The sequence below is a fragment of the Melospiza melodia genome, chromosome 19 (assembly GCF_035770615.1).
Source record: "Melospiza melodia melodia isolate bMelMel2 chromosome 19, bMelMel2.pri, whole genome shotgun sequence".
In the NCBI taxonomy this organism is placed as follows: domain Eukaryota; kingdom Metazoa; phylum Chordata; class Aves; order Passeriformes; family Passerellidae; genus Melospiza; species Melospiza melodia.
Genome location: NC_086212.1, coordinates 5,385,374 through 5,411,637, shown reverse-complemented (window position 1 = coordinate 5,411,637; position 26,264 = coordinate 5,385,374). Strand labels below are relative to the sequence as shown.

Sequence of the window (26,264 nt, the reverse complement as noted above, 5' to 3'; positions counted from 1 at the left end):
GGACGTTTCGGCTGCCCTTCAGTGGAGATCCCGGCTGGGGACCGCCCTGCTGCCCTTCAGTGGAGATCCCGGTTGGGGACGGCCCGGCTGCCATTCAATGGAGCCGGGACAGACCTACCCGAGCCCCGCTGCCCTTCAGTGAAGCTCCCGGCCGGGGACAGCCCTGCCCGAGCCCTGCTGCCCTTCAGGGGACCGGCAGAGATCGCGGAGTTTTTGCCCTGAACAGCATCAAGCCCCTCTGCGCTCGTACAGATGCGTGCTAACAAATGCTGGAGCTAAAGCCTTGAACGCTCCCATGGAAGGCAGGCACAGGTTTGGCTGTCTGTCCAACTTGTCTCCAGCTCCAACTGCTGCCACTTCGCAGAATCACAGAATATTCTGTGCTGGAAGGGCTCCCCAAGCCTCATCGAAGTCCAATTTTCGGCCATGCACACGGCAGCATCAAGAATGCCACCATGGCCCTGAGAGCATTGTCCAAATGCTTCCTGAGCTCTGCGTTTGAAATAAAGTTACACCCACCCACTGACTAGATTTCCTCTTCTGGATCTCCCCTAGCTGTAGACAGCTGAGAGGCAGAGGTATTTAACAGAGTGCCAAAACTCAAACCAATATAAACCAACAAACCAACCAACCAACCAACTAACCAATCAACCAACCAACCAAACAAACAAACAAAAAACCCCTCAGTGGCATGTTTGTATTATTAAAAGAAATTTAATATAATTTTTAAATTAAAAAATTCAATCTCTCTATTAAAGACACTGAGTCAGGTGCTAATACTGTCAAACATACGCTTTTGGCATGAGTTTTACATAAAGTTTAAGATTTTATGCATTGCTTCAACATGTTAAGAAACCATCTTCATACTTACAGTAGCAATAAAGTCAATTCCATACAATATCAAATATCCTTTTTTAAAAAAAGTTTTAAATATATTAGACTCTGATTGCCAAAATGCCATTTTATACACAAAGCTGCTAATACAATATACAGTTCTTACATTATTTTTTTTTCTTCACATAAAATACATTTCATCAAGTTTTATCTGTACATGTTTTACTACTGATCAATGGAATTACGAGTTATTGCAGAAGGCTTGCCATCATCTCTTACTGTCCTGTACCAGGCTTATCCACACTCCTGCAACCTCTCACTGCAATCTAAAGGCTGAAGACATGGTGGTGGCAATGCTAAGGCTGCATCTGCACTGTTTAAAAACCCGTGTGTCCCCTCCAGCTGTGGTGGAGATCATTGCATTGGTGTAGCTTTGGGAACAGGTATCTCGAGCAGAGTCTCCTCTGCTACAGCTTCCGTGGTTGAAATACAGCAAAATGTTCTAGGTCACAACTGTGCCATGGCAGATGTTGCCCAGAGAGCCCAGTGGTACTTGAATTGTGTGAGGGAACTGAGAAGTCCATTGGCAGTTTGGCCAACGTGAAAACAGAATAAAGGTGAAGAACAACCAGGGAGAACTGTTCTGTTGCACAGCAAAACAAACCAAAAAATGTAAATGTGTTCTGGTGTAAGAGGTGAGACCTTGCTGTTGCAAGCATGTTCTGGATTCTTCCTGTAGAGAACTGACACACCAAAGCAGTCAATGTGATTTGTTAAGATACAATGAAGCCCCTGTGCATTTCCTTTCTGTGTATTTAGGAAGAGAGAAGTGGTGCTCAGGAGAGAAATTGAAAGAGAAAAATAATAATGTCACAATCTGGCATGCTCTGGACTGTTATTCCCTGGCAAAAGTCTCCAAGTTAAAGATCAGCAAGAACTGTATGGTCACCACAAACCTTCCAGAGACAAGTTACCTTTAGCAAGTATAAGGCACAGAAATAACCCAGGTGTAGGAGAAACCTTCCAGCAGACAGACAGACAGCTCACCCCTGGCTCACTGGAGACCAGTGCTATTGCTTTCTCAGGATATTCCCTTTTCTATGGTAACTGATTTAGTTCCAGCAGGGATGATGGGGATAATCAGAGCTCCAAGACTGAAAAAAAAGACACTAGACAGGAGTTGTAATGTCATTTCACCCCATGAAATAAGATCCTGCTCAATAAACTCAACAATTCAGTGCCTCCACTGAGTATTGCACTGAGTCATTATTGCTATTGCCCTGCCATGCTCTTCTCCTTCCCTACCAGGAGTTCCTCATCCAGCTGGTTCTTCAACCACACCTCCAGGATGGCACAGAATCACATCAGCTACACTCAGTTCTTCCCAAAATTGGGAGGGTTTTAAGATTCAGGAGCACCAAAGAAGTGAAATTAGGTGGGCTGAAATCGCATCATGTGGTATGTGAAACACAGATCCAGGTCTGATTTCAAACAGATCCCAGCCATGGGACTTAAGCCCTTATCTAACATTTCAGTGCTGAGCTCACTAAAGTAGAGACATTGTTTTGAAAGACACCTTTTTCTCCAACCAACAAATTTCTTTCAACATGGAATGTAAAGCTGCTCTCATCAACCACTGGAAACAGTACAAATTCAGCCCACAGGAAAATGTGAGGGGAAGGAAGGGTTATTCTCATGCAGCTCTGCCTGCAACTGACCTGTCAGTACATTCACATCCTCAGATCTTTGCACAGTCTCTATGAACAACTACAACCTTTGGCTCACTGGTAACTGAACTGGGACTCTAATCTGGCCTTGAATCTGTAATTAGATATTTATTGATCTTAAAACCATTCAGTAAATCATAAAAACCTCAAATGCTCCTCTAATAAACTAAGATATGCCAGTCACAACATGATTTCTAGGTTTTACAGATTTTCAGCCATATTAAGATCCAATGAAACAGCCAAGTGCTCTCTGCTCTGTACCTCGGAGCTTTCCTCTGGGACGGCCTTTAAAACACACAGATACCAAACCCCCACTATTGTTGTAACACTGCTAAATTTTACAGTGAAAAGTGTTATTCCTAGAGGTAGGCTGCTACAATGCCCATGTACAGAATCTGTGTTTTTCATTCCCCCAAAAGTCTGTTTTTCTCCACAAAATAATCCACCAGAAGCAAGTTAATTATCCACCTTACAGAATCCCTCATCCCAGACCTACAACCAACAGCCCTGCCAGTGCTGCACAGGCAGTGACCATTATATCCCAAATGTCACCACAAGAAGCATGAATCCCAGGCCATTCTTCAACAGCCTTCCAGCTCACACCCTGGTGCAGCTTCAGCCCAAAGCCAGTGGCAGGTAAATACTTGGCAGGGCTGTGAAATACATCCTGCAAGATTTATCCATTACTGCCTCTTGCCATTAATAACTCTCCTGTCTTGTTAAGAATGGATTACATTTGATCAGACACCACTGGATTCACAGCTAGGATGATGAGTTCCCAGAGTTTTACTTACGTGAAATACCAGTGGAAGCCAAAAAGCTGTTTGTCTAAAATGGACTGGTTTCCTGCAGTTTTAATGTATTAATAGCTCTCAGTGAAAAGAAGCCTCAAACTACTTTACACTATTGCATTCAGTAATCTCCTTTTCATTTCCTTGGAATTAGGCAGGGTTCAATAGACTTGCTAGCACAAAGTTGCTCTGAGAAAGAAGGAAAAGGGCCCTACTCCTCCTTTGCTGGGAGGGAAGGCAACATCTGGGCCCAGATTTTGCACCATATACAACCTAGTAGATAGCGGCACCAAAATTTGTTAGAGTGAGTTCAGAAATCTCATCAGGATGGACGTGAGGAGACAAATCTCACCCCCATGGGAGAAGAGAGGCACCTGAAAGAATCATCTCCCCTGCTCTATAATAGCCAGGCCACACTTGGTGTTATCCCAGAATAATTTACTCAAGGTAATCAGAAGATCCGCTGTTAACCACATACAGATACAGTAAAGTCTTTCCAGTTACCAAATCATCCTCTTACTACTAGAGAATGACTTCAAAAATCCCTTAAGGTCAAGCACAAGAAGCACTTCCTAGTTCTATAATTAGCTTATGTTTCAACAATGGAGGGAGCCCAACTTCTCTGAATGCTTCAAGCTCTGCCTTTAGCAGAACTGGGGTTTTGAGTGAACCACATCAACTGCTACCACTTTATAGTTTGCACCTGAAACTGGAGAGGAAAGAGAATTCCATCTTACAATTCAAACCACTGAATTGTCAGCCTGGTACCTCATGGTCCAAAGGTGTCACTTGCACAGTGGTGACACACAAGAGCCACCTCTGCTGCCTCGAGGAGCCCAGAGCCCTGCATGGGAATGTATCCAGCCCCAACAATGGGGGATTTGATGGGGGGCAGAGGGTAGCACTTAACAGTCATTGGAAGCCTCAGTCAACTTTTTATAGCCTAGAAAAAGTTAAGGCTGTGAGGATCCCCACAGAGGGAGAGTACACGTGAAAGGGAATATTGGTGTCCAACAGGTGCCAGATAAAAGGAAAATGGGTGGAAGGTGCGTTTGCTGTTTCTTGGCTGAAGCACAACTAAGTGAGCTGGATTTAATCCACTGAGGCTTACAGAGACCCAAACAGGTTCATGTCTTCAGAGTTTGGAATTTAAGCTGCCCAAGAAGACACATATTCATGCAGGCAAACAGTTAGGTGTGTGACAGCCCCTCTGTGCAGAGGAATTAGAGATTTACAGTTATTTCTGAGACACAAGTGAAGTGTGGCCAGTTCCTCAGAGCTGCCCACACTCTTCTCTCACCTCCCCCAGGTACACAAAGCCTGAACCTGCTGTAAAGCCAGTGCCAAACCCCCAGGTGACCCCGTGCCAGTGTCGGTCAGAGCTCACATGAACTCCACCAAGACAGTGCTGGCACTGCAGCTGCTCCACAGCACAGAGGCTTTGTTAAGTGTCAGGCAACTCCCCCAGACACAGAGGCATTTAAACCTTCCTCTGCCAGCTGCTACCCACTGCTGACAGCTTCAGAACAAAGCATCTCCTGTCCTGCTGCAGCGTTCAGCTACCACAGCAATAGTCACAGTTATTTCTCAGCCAAAGACTGCAGGTTCATGCAAGTGCTGTTCACATCTATGAGATTAGAAATGCTCTCATGGCCTTCCTGGGTTAGTGCTGGCAAGCCTTTCCTTCCCATCCCTCCTGAGCCCTGTGGTTCTGGAAATCCAGAAAAAAATCAGAGCACTAAGCATATTGCCCCTACTATCTGTGTTGAGCATACAGAGTAAACAAACAGAATCAATAGGAAAGTGAGATCAACAAAAGTCTTTTCAGTTTTAACAAATTAAGAGTCTAAATAGTACAAATAAGTTTTTTAAATTACTTATCCCAATATAGACCTTTGTCAGTATTTTATTGCAGTAAAATTCTATTGCCAGGGCCCCTTTATTGCAACATCAGTTTTAAAGCCTATTGAGTGAAGCCTGTTCCAGGAAAAGTTCTGCTTCAAACCTGATGGCAGTCTGCAGTGACGAGCTGACAGGGCAGAACAGGAGCCAGCCAGAGCACAGTTTGTGATGGTGAGCTGTCACTGCAAGGAGGTAACACCTTGCAAACTTCCTAAGTGCAGCATCTGTGCTTGCTTGTTGCTCCAGCCCAGGAAGTGCTGGATCCAGCTGTGTGGAAAACAGTTCTGTCCACTCTTGCAAACCTCATGTGGGGGCTGGATATGTGCATCCCCCAAGAGTGACAACACAGGTCTGAACTGTCACCTTCCAGCTGCTCAGTGGCGTACAGCAAGAGGCTCAGACACAAAGATTTGAATTCAGATCCTTTCTTTGTTCCAAGGCATCTCATGGCTTCCCAAGGATGGGGAGGCAGCACTCCATACCCTCTTCCTCATGGAGCAAGACTCAGGAGACTCTTTTGACATCAGATTGATGTGCATCTCTCCTAAAGAGCCTTGCTCCACCTGCATTACTCATCCAGCTGCAATGGAAGTAATTGGCAGGGCAAAGTACAATTTGAGATGAACAAGACTGCCAAAGTCAGGATGTCCATAACCAAATTCTCCCTTTGAAATGCAAACTGTGATAGATCCAACCCACATCTCCTGTCCTCTGGGGTGAGACACAGACCAGACTAGGAAATCCTGCAGCACCCATGCACCTTCTCTTCCATTTCCTCCATGGGAGCTTTGAATTTCAGGAGGGGCGGATCCCCACTGGACACTGTGTAATACACCGAGGTCCCATTGGAGCTGTAGGGAGAAGTCCTGGACTCCATTAAGTGCGACTTGGCCTCGTTCTCAGCAACTCCTGCCATGCCAGTGCTGAAGTGGGTGCTGAGGAAGGGGTGCTGGAGCAGCTTGGCTGCAGCTCGCTGCCTCTTCAGCTCCGACAGCGTTTGGTGGTTGTGCTCCTTGTAGGTGCCCCAGAGCTGCGGTGCCTCGGGCAGCCCGGGGCTGCTGTAGGGCAGCACGTGCCCAGGGTTGCTGTCAGGCTCAGGGTGCATGCTCCAAATGTCCCCGTTGGAAAAGGTGTACTGGTAAGGGCTGGCAGATGCCATCAGTCCATTCTGCAGAGGGATCTCGGTGTCACACTGGGTGCTTTTGTTCGCCAGCTCCGGGAGGAGGGAGGAGTTCTCCAGCACTGAGTTCTGTAACAACGAGACATGAAAGAGCATTTTCTACCATTCCTCATGGCAGGGTTCATCCCTGTGACAACCTCCTAAGTCTGCTCACACTCAGCCTTTCTACCAGACAAACACTGAATTCCCCCACTAACGGTGGCAGCCCCAACCAGGAACTGTTTCCCAAACAGGAACCTTAACTCTGAAGGCCTCACACACACACAAAAATAATATGCTTATCTACATAAAATGACAATAATTTCATTTAAAACAAGTCACTGCAATGCAAGTTTGCAATTCTTTTGTGCTTACCAGCTTGTGGGCTTTAGAATGAAAGGCAGACACTATTTTTTTGGAGCATCCTGGTTCATTTTTATCTCAAAACTATGGATGCAGCTGCACATCCAAAACAGGCTTTCCACTTGAGTGGGACATCCCAGTTTGTACCAAATGAGAATTTGGTCTTTTGCTTACACCTGGTGGATGAGGTCTACAAATTTTTCAGCCACCTTCCACCCACAGTGACTGAAGCTACACCACAGCCCTCCTCAGTGGCTCCCATGAAAGAGAAGAGATTCCTTACAGGGTCTGTATTCTCCTGGTCAGACCGAGTCTCCCCAATTTCTCCAATGAGAGCCGAGTTTCTTCCTTCTTCTGCTGCCCCCAGCTGCTGCCACACCATGGCCTCCTTCTCACACTCCTTCCTGTAAAGGTTTGTCCTGTCCGAGAGGCTGGCCCTCCTCACCACCTTCCTGTGGGACAGGGACAAGGGCCATCAAAGCCGTGAGCAGGACATGACATTTCCTCTTAGCCTGTAGCTCTTCTCACCTCCTCCTCCTCCTCCTCACAGCCTCTCCCTCTGGAATGGAACGTGGATTCAGCTTCCTGGCACCCACACAAAGTGAAAGCACTGGGGTGGATAATGAAGGTGGGAGGAATTTTAAGGAGCTCTAAACTGGCACTGCAAATTTGTTTTAGAGTTCATAGAGGTCACCTTATGGATCTATTCTGCAAGCAGTGGAGTAAACGTAGAAGGAAATGGCCCATGAGCTGTTTAGGGAACTTTGTGGTGTGCAGGACTGCTTTGGTGTCCAGAATCATCTCACAAAGACCTCTGCAAACTGTGTCTCAGCACTGCATCTTGGCCATGTGACATCCTACTGAAAAGCTCAAGTTAATCCACTTGAAGCACCGATTTCCAACACCAGTTTCAGTGGTTTAACGGGGTAAATTCTCACCATTTGGTCCTGTGCTCTGGGTAGTTCTTAAACCACACCAGCACAAAACCATTTCCCCCCCCAAGAATTAGCACCTCTTCCTAGTGAAAAAACCACTCTTCAAAGGAGCTCTGCTCTCAGCAACCAAAGTGAGCTAGTGCCCTTCATTCAGAAAGGACTGAGGGGCTGTTGTCACTGACCCCAGGGTGGGAACACCCCTGGGTGGCCAGGCCAGGGGCCCAGGTGCCCTCGGGGCAGAGCAGAACTCACCCCCGGCTGCCCGTGCTGGAGGTCCTGCGGCTCAGGGAGGATTTGTGCCTCATCTGGGACTTCATGATCACATCGTGCTTGTGCTTCAGCTCCAGAAGCAGAACTTTGAATTCCTCCTCTTCGCACAGATCTATGGCACACACACACAGAGCAAGCCCTTTGTCAGATACTCTCATTAACGCCATGTTACTAATTGTGCCTTCCTAGTTAGACACCCAGGTCTTAGGGCTGCACACAACAGCTCCCAAGCACAAGGGATAACAGAGGAAACACACAGCAGGAAGACTTGGTGCTTGGGATATGCCTTCTTCCTTCTTTTTATGAGCAGGAAGAAGCATTTTCTGTAGTGAAGCGGTGCTTCAAAACTTCAATCCCAGTTAAAGAAACTTTAACTTTGCTTCTAAGAGGATACCTAAAAATTTATGTTGATGCTTCTGAAAGCACCACGTGAGGATTCCAGCCATTTCTTAAACATTTCTTTCTTTAAGCTTCATAAACTCACCTATTGGCATCTCATCCAAAGATGTCCTGGCACTCAAACTAGCCCCATGGGACACGAGCAACTCAGCCATCTGCATCTAAAGAATGGAAAGAAAGCCACGCTGATAGAGTCATTTTAGGCAATTTAGCCTTTCCTCCCTAAAGGTGAAAGGTTGGAATAAGATGAGAGGCAGGTTCAGCTTGCCTCAAATGACTCTGGTATGTGTGTGATGTTAAACACCGTTCCCACCATCCACTTGCACTGGCATGCTCTGCCTGAAATTTCTCAGCAACCAGTTCTTTTTGGAGCCCTTGGGATCTCCTCTGATGCTGTCCAGAGAGCCCAGCCCCAGTTCAGATTTATTCCATTTGCAGAGTACTCCGCTGTTTGTCCAGGCAGGAAGAAATGCCACCCTCACACGTGACACAGCAAAATCCTTACCTGTCCCCAGAAAGCAGCAGCATGCAGAGGCTCCCAGCCATCCCAGTCCTTCACATCCAGGCTTGCCCCCTGGTCAAGCAGCACTTCAGCTGCATGCAGATAACCATTGGCTGCAGCTATATGCAGCTAGGAGATAAGGGACAGAGCGTGAGCTGCCTGCAAGGACCACAAATGGTTTTATACATCAGGTTTCAGGGGATTTTCTTGGATAATGTTTGAGCCTAGAGCTGGACAGGCAGCACATTTCACACTGAGCAGATGGCACCAGGTCAAAAGCAGGTTGTTCCTGTTATTAAAGCTCAGTATTGCCTGCATGTAATTCTGTTTGGAGAGGAAATTGCTAAACAGTTCTTAGAATAACTTAGATATATGGATGAGAAAAATAATGTATTCACATTTTAAATCAGGGGCTTTTAAGTGCTTTTCAATCTGTAGGGAAAGCACCATCAAAACACGAGCCTGCAATGCAGAACATCATCCACTCTATGCCAGAAGAACATCTCCTCTTGCCCACTGAAGTGCTGTGGATGTAATTTTTTTGAATCAAATTTACAGCCTACTTTAGTCAGGACTCTCTGTGCAATTGCACTTCCAATCACGCTGTAATCATTTTCACCATTTGAAAGTCAAAAACATTTTAAACCTTGGCTACTTTAACTTTAGGGAGGATGATTTTTCAGATATTGGCTTCCAAATACAGCCACCACTTTGGAGACAATCAATAATGGTGTCTTTCAGTTCCCCAACTTCATGTCTCTGAAGATTTTCTTAATTGCAGTCTGCTGTTGCATCTCTGAGCAAAACATTGACCTATGCACTGCTCTGAAGGGATTAACTCCACTCAGAGCTCCTCCTACTTCAGTTGTGCTAAATGAGAGAATCAAAGCTTCTTTTCAAAAAAAATTCATGAGTATGCCACCACACGGGGTTAAAACTTCATCTGGAAATAAATCCTGATGCTTTCTGGCAACTCAATTAATTCCTACATAAATGTTATGCCACTTTCTAGAGGCCACATGAATTAATAAGGAATCAGTTGGGGGTGAAACAAAAGGGGGAGCCCAGAGGTCTGCTTAAATGCATGTTTATAATCCTTGTAAAAGGGAAAAGTGTGTTAAAAAATAAGCTGCAATAAAGACTTCAATCATCCAAGCTTACCTTCAGGGGAGCCTGCCCTTCCCTTACACTTCTGGTATGTGGTGAAGGTGACATTTAGATTAAGAAACTGGAATGCACTGCCATGGCCTGGCCCTCAAACACACAAACCAAGTGCCTGTAATCAGTAAGGTCTGGACCCAAACATTAAATGACCCTGGCTGTATGAAATTCCCAGTACATTAAACCACCTTACTGAACTTTCCCTAATCTGGGACTGCTGTAAGACATGATTTAAGAGACACATTTCTGGGGTGAAAAGAACTAGGACAGTTCAGAATTCCCAGTCCCTGTAAAGACAAATGAGATGCCAGCTTGCTTTGTGCTGCACTCTTGTCCTGGGTGCCCACCTCTGCCCAGGGCCAGGTGCCACCAGGGGGAACAAACAGTGAAACTCTGTGAGAACCAGAGCCACACAAAGCAGAAAGGAGGCAGGAAATCTCCAGCAGCTCCTGGTAAAACCAGAGGGCTCTCACATCCCCTCCACAGGATTCCAGTCAGCCCATGAGAAGCAAGAGGTTACTGGGAGGCCTTCCAGGCCCAGTTCCCTGCAGGTCAGCAGATGTGTTATGTTCTGTGGGACTTCTCCTCTCAGTGACTTGCACCTGCTGATTTTGTGCAGCTCCTGCTCCAGGGCAGGTTTCACAACCCCTGGGCTGAAGGAAAGCAAAACTGAAGCCTCTGCAGTTTCACTCACCAGCGTAGCACCTTGGGCATCAGTCCTGTTCAGGTCTTGGCCAGTGGCAAGAATGTCATGAATGTCACAGATCATGACCTGCTCTGGAGCAGCTCGCATCTCATTGATCCTTTCCTGGGTAATTCCTGTTCAAATTCCATTTAAAAGAGGACAGTTGGAAAGGTTGAGTAAAATAAGATTTAGGATCCTTGATATGATCCCACATCCTTCACCCTCATGATTTTTACGAATCAGAATAACCAAAGTCAGGCCCCAAGAAATTATGCCAGGAGCAGCTCTCTGCTTTTCTCCAGAGGCCAATCAGAGCTGAGAAACAGGGTAATTTTTAGTACCCCATTGACCCATTTCTGTATTTTACATAAACTCAGCCTCCTTACCTTGATAGGCCATGCAAGTCTCAATGACATCCAGGGTTGGCTCATCTTCACAGAGGTCATATGGCATGTTGCCATCTGCATTGACTGCCAACAGGTCTGCTCCACTGCAAGGGGAAAACGGAGTTACACCAGCAAGGACCTCAGACATCCTGCAGCAGACAGTGCCAAACTCTGGGATAAATGCTTAGGGAAAACTAACTGGGATTTGATAGTTGCCCAAATGCCACCAATGTATGTATGAGATAAGAAGGATTTGAAGCAAGGCTGGGGAGCTGTGAGTGGAGAAGATTAATTCCAGAACTGGATGAAAGGCAGCACACTACACCTCCTTCCTGAGTCAGTAATACCCTGTGGTCCACATCTGCTCCATTTTTATAACCTCCAAAAATTTCCTAAGCCAACTGGGAACATCCTCCAAGGGATGCTTGACTGCATCCTCTTCTCTCCTTCATTATATAGCCAAAGAAGAGCCAAATTTTCAATGCTTATGTCCCAGATGACAGCACCACAGGGAGAAGTCTCCCTCCCTGAGGAAGAAGCAGCAGGCACAGCTGTGCAAGGCAGCAGGCTAACACTCCCAAAGCACCAACACTGGGAAAGGGAGGAGAGGCCTCCACACACAGGCACAACCACAGGTGCTCATGAAACAGCTCAAAACACACCTGGTTTGCTCCTCCTTGCTGGCAAGACTTGAGCTTTAGGGACTTGGTCAAGCACCCTGTGTCACCACTGGGGTCAAATCTTGCAGGAAGTTTAATGATCACTAAAACCCAGTGAGAGAGGTCACAAGGTTCACCCAGGTGTCTGAGTGACACAGGCACACTGCTGCCCTCCTACACCAGTGGCTGCTTGACTGGGGCTGCAAGATCTGAAAGTGCTGTTTAGGAGCTTGAGAGTAGATCCTGCTGGCTGCTCCTGTTTCTACCCCACCCAGTGACCACAGTTCCACAGACACACCAGAATACAGGCAAAGAGGGGCACATTTTGGCCCAGCCTCCAGAAGCTTCACAAAACTGAGCCTAGTCATCCAGGATTTTGTTGTCTCCTGGGCCTTTCTGCTCTTCCTCCTTTGTGATGGTGTTCACAGGGGTCTTAGGATGAGGGAAGAGACGAGGATCTGACTCCCTGATTCAGAAGGCTGATTTATTATTTTATGATATATATTATATTAAAACTATACTAAAAGAATAGAAGAAAGGATTTCATCAGAAGGCTGGCTAAGAATAGAAAGAGAAGGAATGATAACAAAGGTTTGTGGCTCGGACAGACAGTCAGAGCCAGCTCACTGTGATTGGCCATTAATTAAAAACGAGCACATGAGACCAATCCCAGATGCACCTGTTGCATTCCACAGCAGCAGATAATCAATGTTTGCATTTTGTTCCTGAGGCCTCCCAGCTTCTCAGGAGGAAAAATCCTAAGGAAAGGATTTTTCATAAAAGATGTCTGTGACACTCCTTCACTCCCTTCTCCCCTAGGCAGGAAGGACCCCCATGAGCAGCCTGAAAGCAGGGAACCACCACCAGTGCTGCAACCTCCCAAGGTCCTAAACAGCCTCATTTTCCATCCACAGAGGCTGTGGGTAGAATGAGACCCACAGAAAGGACAGACACCAAAAGCCACCTACTGCTGGATGAGGATCTTCACCAGGTTGATGTGGCCACAGGTGGCTGCTGCATGCAGTGGAGTCCACAGCTCGTTGTCCTTGGCATTGACATTGGCCCCATGGCTGAGGAGGAGCTTCACTATGTCCTCATAGTTGTCTATGCAGCACTGGGCAGGAAGAAATGCAGAAACATTGGGGTTTTTTAAACTTTGGGAACATGAGGGCTCAGCTGTAAAATAATAAAGGGCATCTGGACGTGGAGATCTATTTTATCCTGCACTGCTTGGCAAGGAGCATCTCCAGCAGGGTTAAACACCAAATTGAGCACCAGCAGGTCAAAAAGGCAAGATGCCTACACTGGACAGACCAAAGGGTCACTGGTATTTTCCAGGGCCTATTCTGGCAGAACCAGCAGGGAATAACAGCAAACATGTGCACAGCTTCTATTCCACTGAGTCTTCCATATTCAAGAGCAAACACAGCAGAAATTCAATGTAACCAGTAGAACCACATACCAAGGGATGAGCTGACAAGCTGACATTCCCTTTTCTCAGGGAGAATCCCACACACTGGCATGTGATGAGCAAAAGTCTTCTCAGGAGCTCACGCTACCTGCCACAGTTATCTGAGAGGCACAAATTGGATTCCCAGAATTATGGGGCACTTTGCAGGGCACTTTTCACTTCCTGAAAAAAGTGCCTTCCTTCCTGCATTTAGAATATAGCCTAGCAGGCCAGAAGTGCCTCAACCTCTTTCCTTTGGTGAAGGTGGAATTTGCTCTTTGATCCACCTCTTGTTCACCTTTAGACATGGATGTGCATGTGATAAAGACATTAAAATAATATTTTTTTCTTGTGCAAGAAGGCTGTTTGTGGTCTGTGCATTGCTGCAGACACACACAGCTCAGCCCACAGTACAGGCTGTTAATGGGGCTGAATTCCAACACACAACAAACATTTCAGCAGCTGAGTGACAAGGACCTTTCAGGTATTTCTATTTTGTTCACTGTTTGTACATGGAAGTGGGGTTACAGTCATGCCTGTCACACAGCCAAGTTATCACAGAAGTGGAAGGAAGTCACATTCACTGGAAGGAATGCTAATGTGCCCACTGAGGGGCTTCTCTGTGCTCAGGGATTCAGTTAATTCCAGCAGATACAAAGCTCCCATCAGAGCCCCCAAATGCACCTTTACAACCTCTCAGTGGGCAGGGTGGGATTCTCCAGGCTTCAGAGCCTGGCTGGGAAAGCAAGGAGGCTGTCAGTGTCTCTCTGAGTGCAGGACAACATCTCTCAGGAGAGGTGATGGTGGTGGCACCTTTTGTTCTTCCCGGAGCCGGTTTGCATTTTTAAACAAACATTCATGCAGCTTTGAAGAGAGCAGGCAACTGGCACAATAATCCAAAATCCCAAGTCAATGGGGGCATTCAGAGCAGGGAGCTCTGGCCAGAAAGCCCTGAGTGCTGGTGTGACAACCACGCCACTGTTGTTACAGGCAGTGGGGGCGGCAGCTGCCAGGCACGGCCAGTCCCACGTGCCTGAGAAAGAATAGAAAAACCCTTATGGAAACAGCACAGGGGCTCCAAGGAAGGCCACAGACCTACACACCACTATAGCAACTCTGTATTTCACTGGTGACCAGCTACTCCCATCTCATGCTGACTTTGGTAGTCCCTACAGCGAGCAGCAGCGGGTCCTTCAAGCATCTTGTGCATCATTTATTTATATCACTTTCAAAACTCATGGATTGCCAAGGCCTCTAAATTTGTGTTTATCTCTTATGAGAATTTAGAGCCCAGTCCTACAAAAATTAGAGTGGGGGAAATGCTGTTCATATGTGAAATCCAGCCCTGACCCTGAGTTCTTATCACTGAATAAATTCTGGGATAACAAGAAAATTATTTGATCTCAGTTTGCTCCCCAAGAAACCAGATCACCAGCACAACATGGTGAGGTTTCACTGCTTTAACAGAGGGGAAAAAAATAAATCTAAGAGGTGTCCCTGTTACTCCTGGCCAGGCTGGCTGAGGGGGCAGCAGGGAGGTGTGAGCTCACCTGATGCAGCGCAGTTAACCCATCCTCATTGCACAGGTCGGGGCTGATGTTGCTCTTCAGCAGGTAACACACTGCAAGGCAAGCACAGAGGAGAGTCAGAGCAGCCACCCCTGCCACATCTCGTGCTCCCAGCCAGCCCTGGACAGGTTCAAGGCAATGCATTTCACACCATCAGTGTGAAATCATCAGTGCTGGCTTGTCACCGCAGTGAGAGCAGAGCCTTCCTGGCTGTATCCAGCAGAGAGCACCAGCACACAATTTTCCCCCAGCTTCCTTCCAAAGGAGACTTTGCACAGTTACAATTTTCCTTCAGTTGTGCTGGAACAGTCTCCATTTTTTGTGTGCTTCACGATGCCTGAGTGCAACCTCTGCACTCTGTGGCCCAGGAGAGCCCAAAGGGGATTTTGGGGTCCTGAATTACAACCATGGAAGAGATTCCTCCCACCATGAGAGGGATGAGGCTGGGCCTCAAGAAGTAATCCATGCATTCAGGGCCCTGGCACATTGAATACACCAGGGTTGCTCTGGACACTTCACTTGAGCTGCTGCGTGTTTGGAGAAAGCTTCCCAGAGGCTTTCATTTCTAATCACTGCTTTGGGGGGAAAGGGTAACATTTATTCCATTAAAATGCAAATTTCTGAAACACATGAAAAGTCATTAGCCCCTGGGTGAAAAACTTGCAGAGGGCAACAGCAACAAGGTTGGCAGAGGGCATAAATTAATAGCAACACCAGAAACTCTTAAAATTCAACACTGCTGACAGATCTTGATGATCCATGCCCATTTTCTGTTGTTGCCTTGCTCGTTCCCTGTTTTTTCCCCAGAGATGTCACTACCTAATGCTTTTCCTACCTCAAATGTCACTGGCAGCACAAGCACAGGCCAGAGGTTCATAATCATCTCCCCAGGGCCAGAGCAGCAGCAGATACTCACATCACATCTGATTTGATGGCAGGCGTGCAGGCACTGAGTGCAACCAGAGCTGCACAGCCAGGATCACTGACAGAGCTAAAAGGGCAATAACTTTCCTCAGAGCTGGCAGTCAAAAATACTGCAAGGCTGCTCACTCCAGAGCATCCTGCAGCCTCTGATCCCTGCTGTCAGAGGGAGCTCTTTCCCCAGCACATCCACAGGGAGAACCATCTGCAGGGCTGTCCCTGGGGACACTTCTGGCACGCAAAACACAACATGGAAAACACACCCACCACGACATCAGGGATGATTTATGAGGCTTTGTTTAAAAGATCTGGAAAAGGCACTTACAAGAAAGGCAAATGGAAAGCAAAGTGAAATTTTGATTGGAAGCCACTGCTCTGACGTTATCACAAAGGAAGGCAAAACCAGACAGAAGTGAAATAAAACACATCACAGAGTTGTTTCACCCAACTCAAAATGAATGCTTGCATTTACTTTTGCTGGAAATAATTTCAAGGCATTGACATCTGCTTGATGAAACTGCTGCAAAAAAATCAGAATACAGCAAAGACAAAACTCATCCAGCACCACAGTGAATCCAAAGCCTTTTTTTTTTTTTCTCCCCAGCTCAAAGGCCAGTGCAGGAAGCCCACGCCTACACTGCACTCACAGCCCCAACACTTGCATGCTGAACAGTAATAGGAGCACTGAACCTCAGCCAGTATATCCAATTTAATGACTCTGCTTCTACTGTTTCTGGCCAGCCCCGAGCTCCTGCTCTCCTAATCCAAGCTGAGTGATAGACAAGTCATCCACCAGTGAGTCTGCTTGTCTCTTATTTACCTTGGATGCTCTGCCATTAGGGTTTTAATTCAATCTCAGTCAGTTAAGTGCCATTGTGTACTAATGACACACAGCTCCATAATCATGTTTTGCCTGATTATGGAGATTTGGACAAGTAGATGCTGGCAAATTAACCTTGTAAGTGCTGTCTCTCCACGGGAAGAAGCAGCAGCATAAATCCCAGCTTGTTACAGGGTTTGTGTCACTGTGATCATGGCTTGACAGAGCTTGTAAGAGGCCCCGAAGGGTTAAGATTCAGAGAAGTTTTAATCTTACCCTACAGAAGCTTTGAATTTTTCCCTAACCCCTGCAGCAGCCCTCGTGCTCCCAGTGCACCTCCCCTTGGCTCCCTTCTGCCCTCAGGACAGGCTCACCTTATTGCCCAGAACCTCCCAACACACTGAGGACTGACAGCCACAGGACACCAGAAAAGGGCTCAGAAAAGTCACATAATGCAGCCAGGCATGGATGTGGTACCACTGAGTCCAGGCAAACGAGGCATGAAGAAGAGATCAGACTGCTTTCTGTCCAGTCCCAAACTGAAGATTGCATTTCAGGGCTCAGGGGAGCACAGGTCAGGCAGCAACAAACCCTTATTCCTGCCCACCAGCCTACGTTCAGAGCAGAACACAGCTCCATTCCTGCCCAGCAGCCTAAGTTCAGAGCAGAGCTCAGCCCCATTCCTGCCCAGGTTCAGAGCAGAGCTCAGCCCCATTCCTGCCCAAGCTCACAGCAGAACTCAGCCCCATTCCTGCCCAAGTTCAGAGCATAACTCAGCCCCATTCCTGCCCAAGTTCAGAGCATAACTCAGCCCCATTCCTGCCCAAGTTCAGAGCAGAACTCAGCCCCATTCCTGCCCAAGTTCAGAGCATAACTCAGCCCCATTCCTGCCCAAGTTCCCAGCAGAACTCAGCCCCATTCCTGCCCAAGTTCAGAGCAGAACTCAGCCCCATTCCTGCCCAAGCTCACAGCAGAACTCAGCCCCATTCCTGCCCAAGTTCCCAGCAGAACTCAGCCCCATTCCTGCCCAAGTTCCCAGCAGAACTCAGCCCCATTCCTGCCCAGGTTCAGAGCAGAACTCAGCCCCATTCCTGCCCAAGCTCACAGCAGAACTCAGCCCCATTCCTGCCCAGGTTCAGAGCAGAACTCAGCCCCATTCCTGCCCAGCAGCAGGGCATGGGGTGCCAAAGAGCAGCTGCATCACCCCCTCTCCCTGTGAGCTGCAGAGGCACATGGAAGGAGGACATGGACACCTTCTCCATGCCCACCACCCAGAACAGCCCTTCCCAAACATCCAGGAAGAACAAGTCCTCCTTTCTGATAAGCTTCAGGAGAAAATGTGCATTTGTGGGTTATCCAGTGCCCAAAGAATAGGAAGAGTGGGCTCATTTGTGCTGCTGTGCAGTGCTGGGAGCTGGACCCTCACCTGTGGCAGTACAGACCTGCTCTGCTGCCTCACACACAGCATCAGTCACAGCCACCTGAGCGTGCAAAATGCTTCTCTCTCCAAGCCCTGCTGGTGTCCCACGCTTCTCTGCAGAGCCCCACACCTTCCACCCCTCCTCCAGGCATGACTGATGCTGTCCAGGTAGGAAGCAAACCCTTCACTCCCAAGGACACAGAATAATCACCCAGCACCAGCTGATCACCTTCTGTCAGCTCAAGCCTCAGCCTGCAGGTGGAAGGACAATCCCCCATGCTCATGGAACAGCACAGAAATGAGCCCTCTGAGAGCCCCTGAGCCCCACAGAGGGGCTCTTTGGGGTCACATCAGCGTGTTGAGCAGCATCAGGCTGCACACTAACACCTGATTAACTTCTTAGAGAGCTCAGGGCCAAAACTGCTGAGCCCTGTCAGAGCTGCACGTGGGTGGAGGCAGGTGGGGAGCAAGGGCTGGGTGCCTGGAGATTCTTCATTACACATCCAGCACAAGTTGTGGGAAGCAGTTCCAAAAGCATGGCAAATGAAGGAACGAAAATGATGGCAATAAGAGCTGGGTGAACAAATTGTTGTGAATAATTCATTGCAAATTGTATTAACCGAGCGATCACTCAAATGTATTTTCCATTATTCTCCTTGCTCTGCCTATAATTGAAACTCTCACACAGCAAGATGGTGTACATTAATCTTCAATTTCTATTTTATCATTCACATCTGCGCTGTGTTAAATGGAAAAAGCTCCCACAACAGCTGTAAAAATACAGCCTCGGTTTTAAGCCTCCCTCCATCAGGGAGGAGGGAGGCTCAAACACTGTCCTGAGGCAGCCTTAGAAAGATTCTCCTCCCCAAACATAGCAAACCACTTCTCAGGAGCTCCTTTTCCTCCCACAGCCTCACTTATTCTCCCCAAAAACTAAAAAGCAGGGAAAAGGCAAAAACAACACTGCAAAGGAAAACTCAACACAGGGCAATCGACTCTCCAGCCTGAAGAGATGTTGCAGTGCTATCATTTTTTTATTGGTGACACTTCCCACTGAGTTTACTCTAGAAACAGCTTTTCCAGAAAAGTTCTTAAACCAGATGAAGGGAAAAAAAAGCCTCTGTTAGTGCAGTTTCCTCTAAGTCAATAAGCTACACCATAAAATCCTGGATCCTGTTACACTCCCATCTATACCAAGCACTTGCATACCTCAAGCATTAATAACTCATAAGAGAAAAAGCCAGCTGGAACTGATATGGATATCATGGAGGGATTAAAAAAAAAAAAAATCCAACAGACACCTTCCTGATAGGAGGTCCTGATTCCTCCCAAAAATATATAATGGCAAACTGCCTCTCCTGGCAAGCAGGCTTACCTGTGTGCTCCAAGTTTACATACACACACAGGCCATTACTTAGCAAAAATCCAGGTTCGTCTCAATCTTTTTTACTCAACAATTTCTATTTGAAATCATTCAAGCTCTTAAAGTTCACCTTTTGGTGAACCAGGCACTTTTAAGCGACCTTTAAAAGGTGAGGTGTATATGACAGCACAATTTCTGTATGTTCATACATGACTTCACTGCATAAAATGAAGCTTCACTCAGGTTAATAAACCATTTTTACACATTGCTGCAAGTCCCTTTCACCCAAATGCAGCTTTTTTCAGAGACCCAGTGTAGCAGAAGCAGCTCCTTGCAGCATTATTTGTAGTGACATTCACGCAGGGGTGTTGGCAAACGTCTGCAAAGACTGATCCCAGCCTGCCAGGCATGGGGCTGTGGAGGAGCTCAGCCACTTCAAAGCTGCATGTTTACTGCTGTGGTTGTGCAGGGATATTTATTACACAGGAGAAACAATGCCAGGAAAACAGCACTGAAGCTGTGAGTGCTCTGCCAGCTCCCCAGCCCAGCATACAATGACACTCACATTTTACAGCGTGTCTAAACTCTGAGCAATAACAGGATGAACTCACTCAGCCTTATCCTCCCCTCCCTGCAATGTACAACTGATAGCCCATGCTGGCCCATTGATAAACTCCATAGCTCCCTAAAGCTTTCTGAAAGACAGAAAAGCCCCTCAGAAAGCAAAATGCCACACGCAGCTTCAAACGCAGAGTACACCTAAAAATAAATATGGCCCAGTTTGCCTGCTGAGCCAGCGGCTGAGACATCCCATCCTGATCGATCACTGAGCTTTCTCAGGAAGGTTCAAAGCCTGTTAAACACTTCCCACCCAGTTGATAGCCAGGCACACACATAATATCCCCACAAAACCTGGCAAGTCTGGAGAGAGGCCAGCAGAGCCCCATCTGCTTGGCGCCACGCTCAGGGCAGGCGCTCTGCATGCAGCCACGCTCAGCCCAGGGGCTGCTCCTCTCAAGGAAAATCTATTCCTGACTTTGATGCTTCTGAGTTAAGAGGGCACAGCCCACTTCAGCCCCCAGGGGCCTGTTTTTCACAGCAGGCTCCTCCGGCATGGTTGGGGGGCCTGGTTTATACAAGTTTTATTCTGACAGCAAGTCAACAAGTTGTACATTTATTTAATGCACAGAGTCCAATTCTTTGTCCCCCTGTTTGTGCATATTCCAATCCACTTTTGCTTTATGCTTTCAACCCTTACCCATCACTGCAGCACCACAGTAACAAGAGCAATGCTACAAAGGGACAACCTCCTACAGCAGCTTCTCAGATGGATGGGGACAGCCTGGCTCCCCCACCCTTCTGCACTCACATTTTTCTTGTTCTGCATGCAGGACTTCGAGCTCTGATAATCCACTTAGTGCTAGTGATGATAAAGCATCTTTCCTCAATGGCTGCCATCCACCTGGGATTACTGGGATAAGGAAATGTGCAAGTTACCCATCTGCAGCCACCGTGCTTGAAGGGCGTAGCAGAAGCAAAGCCAAATTTATTTCAGTTGGGAAAATAAAAATTAGAGGATGCTGCCCTCTGACACAGCTTTCTAAGGATGTAGTGTCATGTTCAAAAGTATCCCGATCCTCTTCTCGTGTCAGGCCAGCAGTGAAATTGGTCCACACTGGAAATGTTAAATACATAAAGCAAAATTAAAGTCAAAGGTTACTTCCCTGGCTTCCCATTTGTCATCTGGTATTGGAAGAATAAATAAATCATTTTGGGATGGTTTTTAAACAGATGATGGGATTTGAAAGGGATGAGTGTTTTATATAACCCTTGGGCTCAGCTGCCTTCAGCAGGATTGCTGTGGGCAGGGAGCCAGGAAAGCAGATTCCCCAATATCACCGTGACAGAAACACCTGGGCTGCAGCACAGCCTCCTCTCTCTTTAGAGCCATTTCAGAGCAGTTATTTGAACAGTCCTGATTTAAAGAGTACTAAAAAAGATATTAACTCAGACTTTGGGAGGCATGGACCAAACAACCCAAGGCCAAGTTTCCCAAGGATGACTCAGGAGCTTGGCACCACCAGAGCAGCGCTGGCTTTTAGGGTCTCAGAGCTCATAAAGGGAATGGAACCACACAAGTCAGTGGCCTGAGCAGGGAACAACAACACAAAGAGTGGGATGATGGACAGCCACATCCTCCAGCAGCAGCTCCAGGGGCATCTTCATCCCCCATCTCCTCAGTTCACACCTGAAATTTTGGGTTTGGCAGGCCCAAGCAGGTGAGCAACACATCTCATTTTAATTTGAGCTTCAGGCAGAGTGAGACAAAGGGCACCTACAGAGCCAGAAACTCAACCAGCACCTCCTGTTCTCCTACTCCTCACTGCTTCCAGCTTTCTCCCTACAAAAAGCACTTCTTGGAAGCAAATCCATTCAGGCAACACAGAATCAACACTACACGTGTCTTTTATCTGTGCAGCACAGAGGATCTCACTTGTACACGAGTTCAGAAACAACTTTTGATGTGTTGGACCAAAATCCATCTACTGAGACATGGAGCACTCAGCACCTGTCTGTACTAATCTTATTAGAAATTAAGTCTGTCAAGGTACTAAAAAGGAAATGCATCATAAAAATTAATTGGCTTTAATAGAAATGACAGCCTGGGAAGTGTTTAGATAAAAGGGAGCAGTGGTGTCAGGAGGGAAACTTCTGCAGCTGTCTGTGAAGAGCCTCCCCAGCCACATGAACACAATAACCCAACAGGTGATCAGAGGAGCAGGATTGCAAAGGCCCCCTCCAACCTCCAGACTGCCAGGATTTGCAAGAGGATACTCTGATGTGCTCTGTGGAGCAGGAAATAGCTCCTATTGCCACTTGAAAGTGCTCTTAGGTTCCAGAGCCAACAGCCTCTGCCCCCAGCTCGTGTTTCAGGCATCCCCTGGCCTCAGCTAAGCAGCTGAATGCTGACCTGAACCACAGGAACGTTTTTAAGGGTTTCAATTATAAAACAGGAAACTTTCTACTCAGAGTAGCGGAAGAGAGGTTGTGCTGGAGGGTGGGGAAATCCAGATCTGCTTCTCAAGCTGAGTTCATGCTGAACAATTCCCTGCAGGGACAGCCTGCTGACCACATCCCAGAGCTCCTGGCAGCCTGGGCTCTCCTCCTCTGCCCAGGACTCTTGTTCTGTGTTTCTCTCACCACACTCTGATCTTCAGAGAGCCCTGCTCTGCTCTCTCCATCTGCTCTGGCTGTTTCAGTACCTGCTCCACTCTCTGACCTCAATCAAAACAAGGGATTTTTTCCCTCCCCACCTCCAAAGCTGTCTCTTTTTGGCTTAGGATGAGTACAGTGGGGATGGAGATGAGTACAATGGGGATGGAGATGTTTCAGAGCTACAGACCCACATCACACCCTCACATCTGCTCCCATGCATGGCTGCACTCCTGCCTCAGGCTGTGCTGTGAATGCCTGCAAGGGCCTGGTGTGCCAGTGTGAAAAATGAGTATTTTATGACTGGCTTTTCACAAATATTAAAATGAATATTATATGTGCTGTGTTAGAAAGTTATGCTGTATTGATTTTTTTAAGTAGTGTGTTAAATATGGTTTAGGTTATAACAAAATGTTAAAATAGAAACTATGTATGTGAGATATCTTTTTAAGAAAGGAATGAGGTACTCCCACCAGCTAGCAGCCACAGGACACCTGAATCTTTCAGAGAAAGAGAATTTATTGCCCCATTATCAGGAGAAATGAACTTCTTCCTGCCTCGCTCAGCCCTGAAGACACTGTCAGGATTCAGAGGAAGAAGCTGACACTGACCAGACAGAACCCTGTGTTTGAATGGAATTTCGGCATCATGTATGAGGTGTATGAATATACAACAGGCTGTTGCTTTTAAGGGTTAATCCTCTGTAAACGTGGGTCCTTTTTTGGGCTTATGTTGCCTAGAAAAAGGTACCCGGACATCCATAACTGTTTCTGCTGTCTCATATCAAATCCAAATTGTCCAAATTATTATTACTGTAATTATATTGCTATTTTATGACCATTTTATTATCATTAAACTTTTTAAAATTTTGAAAACAAGTGATTGGCGTTTTTCACACCAGGACAGGTGCCCAGCTCTGTGTGACAGTGCCACAGCAGGAGCTGCTGCCAGCCCAGATGTGTCTCACACCATTACCCACCTGGGAGACCACAAGGGACATAACAACAGTCAAAGAGTAATCTGCTAAAACCTCAGCTCCTTGGCTCTGTTTCTAACTGGAAATGCCATGCTGCTGTGCACTGTGGGAAGGGAAATATCTATGAAAGCAGGAAATCACCTCCCCACATCCCCTTTTCTAATATCAGATAAAGATAGAATATGGTTTCATTTTCAAAATCAAACATTACAGAAAAAATTTGCATGCAAGTTAAGTAGCAACCTGAAGTTTACCAGAGAAGCACTGGCAATCCTTAGCAATGCTTTTGCAACCTGCAATTATTCAGCAGGAAATCTTACACATTTCAGAGATTTAAATTTCAACAGCACCTTCCATCCAGAGATCTCCCAAGTGCAGCTGCTGTTAGTGGAGTGAGCTCCAGGCTATCTCCTGGATTTTACAATCAGTTTTTGCCTCGTTTCACAGCTGTGACATCTCAGCCCAAGTTAGACCGAGGCTCTGGAGGCTCAGGGACCTTTCCTTGCCAAGGTGACAGTGACAGTCCGTGGCACAGCTGTGACACTGCCCTTGAGCCCAGGTCCCAGCTCTGCCCTTTAAGCACAAAAACCTCCGCTCTCCCCCATCCTTTCTGGTGTTCAAAACTGGACAAAGCAGCTGAAAACTCAGTGCTAACAGCAATTTTTTATCCCTACTCTCACGTGCCCAAGTCCAAGTTTGCAATTTTTAAGGGCTGATCAAATCTCACTGTTCCCCCAGACCTTCCAACCACTTCTCCCTGAATCTTCACTTCAGCACCTGTCACCCAGACAAATCACACAGCCCACAATTTATTCTTTGTGTTAACAAAGCAGTGCTTTCAAATTTGCCCTCCGGGTCAAACACCTCCAATCCCAAAGCAATCCCAAAGTCCAGCGTCCCTTGGTGACCAACAAACTCTGGTCAGAGAAGCCAACTTTATCTGTGAACATCATCACCAGAGGCATTCAGCACTGCAGGGAACCCAGCTCATACATGTGAGAGTGGAATCAAAAGTTAGCACCAGAGCTTGGCAGAAATGCAGGTTTTTCACAGCTACAGTGGTGCTTGCAATAAATGAGGCAGAAACTGCAAAAAAAAAACTTCAATTTGGTCAAAACAAGCAGGCACACAGCCTGGCCTGGTTTATAACCTGCCTGTGAGTGCTGTGCACACCTTCTTTTAAAAGTTATCTCATCTGTTCCATCACACAAAGTTGAAAACTCTCTCAAACAACTTCTGCCACAAGCTCCAGGTTATTTCTGCTTGCCACCACTTGGAGAAGATGAGCATTCCCAGGCGGGGTGATGCAGCTCTGTGACTGCTGGGAGGCCCACGGGAGGCAGCTCCAGCGCTTGACAGGTCATTCAGACCTCAGAAAGGCACAGAAACGCCCGACAGGCTGTGTTCACCCAGCCCTGCCCTGTGCACAGACACCAAAGGGAGCCTCCTGTGAACCCAGGACAGCTTTTGCTGCCAGCTCTCCTCTGCTGAGCTTGCAGCACTTTGATGCAGAGAAGAAAGGAACTGAGCATGGGGCTGGCAGCACTTTGCTTTTTCACCTCCCTTTCAAAAGCCATCTCCATCAGCTCCCATCTTTCATCTGCACAATGCAGCCTGAACTCAGCAAACCCCTTCAGATCCGTGGTGGGCAGAGAGAGAAAAGCTCTCCATTTCCCGGCAGGGCAACAAGGATGCTCCCTGGAGCAAGGAGAGGTTTGGGGTCCAAACCTAAACCTGGAGCTCTGAGCTCAGGACCAGCCTTTGGGGCAGCCTGAGAGCCTTTTACTCAAAGAGGAAAAGAACTGAAAGTTTCCTCCAGAAAGTGCTTTGCCTCAGGCCAGGTCACTGATGTGAGCTGAGCACTTCAGTCTCTACGCATACACTGATTTATTTATTTTTAATTCATTGCTTTGTGTTTACACGCTGAGCTTATTATAATTATATGTATTATGCATTATCTGAATCTATTGTTGTAATATATATTAACAAAACACATAGCCCAAACCACCAAATTAAAAAATACGTCATTCCTGCAGCTCCCACACAGGTTTAAGGCACCCCACTGATCAGAGCAGTATCTCTGAACACTGAAGCCACAGCTCCTTGATGCTGGGAACAAGGAGTTACAGGCAACAGCAGAGAGCAGAGACAGCACAATACACCCCACTTAGGATCATAGAATTGCTAAGGTTGGAAAAGACTTTTAAGATCATCAAGTCCAACCATCTGTTGACTTCTCTCACTTCATCCCTGTGAGAGGACTCTTATCCTGGGATAAAAGACAAATCTCCAGGTCAGAACTGCAAGTGGAATGCCTCCCCCAGCCTCTGCAGCAAGAGGCAGCTCAGAGGAGTTCCAGTTTTCCTTTCTGCACCACTGGAGAACAGCTTCAGTTTGCAAAAGTGTATCACATTTCCCAATAAAATGGCAGTTTGCAAAATAATTAACAGCCATTAAAATTCCCCATTAAGTTTTGCCACTAGCAACAGCAGGAGCAGAGTGAAAACTCTGCTTATTTCTGTAGTAAAGCCAGTGCTGTTAATGAGCCATTTCATCCCACCCTGTTTGCTTCTGAAAGCTCCCTCACCAGCAGATCCCTCTTATCAGGGAGGTTTTCATTACATATTTAACACTACAAGATCCTGAGTGCCAGGGACCACCTTTGAGCTGTCACAGAGCAGGAATGGTGACATCCATGGCATGAATGGCAGAGTGTTCTGAGCTCACTGCTCCCCTTACACCGAGGAGTAAAGGGGGAGT

General features: G+C 47.0%; 1 protein-coding gene across 3 annotated transcripts in view; it reads right to left on the bottom strand.

The window, feature by feature from the left end:
• Positions 1-694: 694 nt before the first annotated feature.
• PPP1R16B (protein phosphatase 1 regulatory subunit 16B) overlaps positions 695-26,264 on the bottom strand; it is a 65,428-nt gene continuing 39,858 nt past the window's right edge. For all 3 annotated transcript variants that reach the window (XM_063172196.1, XM_063172197.1, XM_063172195.1), the window contains exons 3-11: positions 14,774-14,844; positions 12,742-12,887; positions 11,115-11,218; positions 10,738-10,862; positions 8,886-9,011; positions 8,466-8,541; positions 7,964-8,093; positions 7,060-7,228; positions 695-6,503 (exon numbers count right to left, since the gene is read on the bottom strand). In XM_063172196.1, the coding sequence (XP_063028266.1) occupies positions 5,988-6,503; positions 7,060-7,228; positions 7,964-8,093; positions 8,466-8,541; positions 8,886-9,011; positions 10,738-10,862; positions 11,115-11,218; positions 12,742-12,887; positions 14,774-14,844 (1,463 nt within the window). In that variant the 3' untranslated portion in view covers positions 695-5,987. The remainder of the gene's footprint in view (positions 6,504-7,059; positions 7,229-7,963; positions 8,094-8,465; positions 8,542-8,885; positions 9,012-10,737; positions 10,863-11,114; positions 11,219-12,741; positions 12,888-14,773; positions 14,845-26,264) is intronic.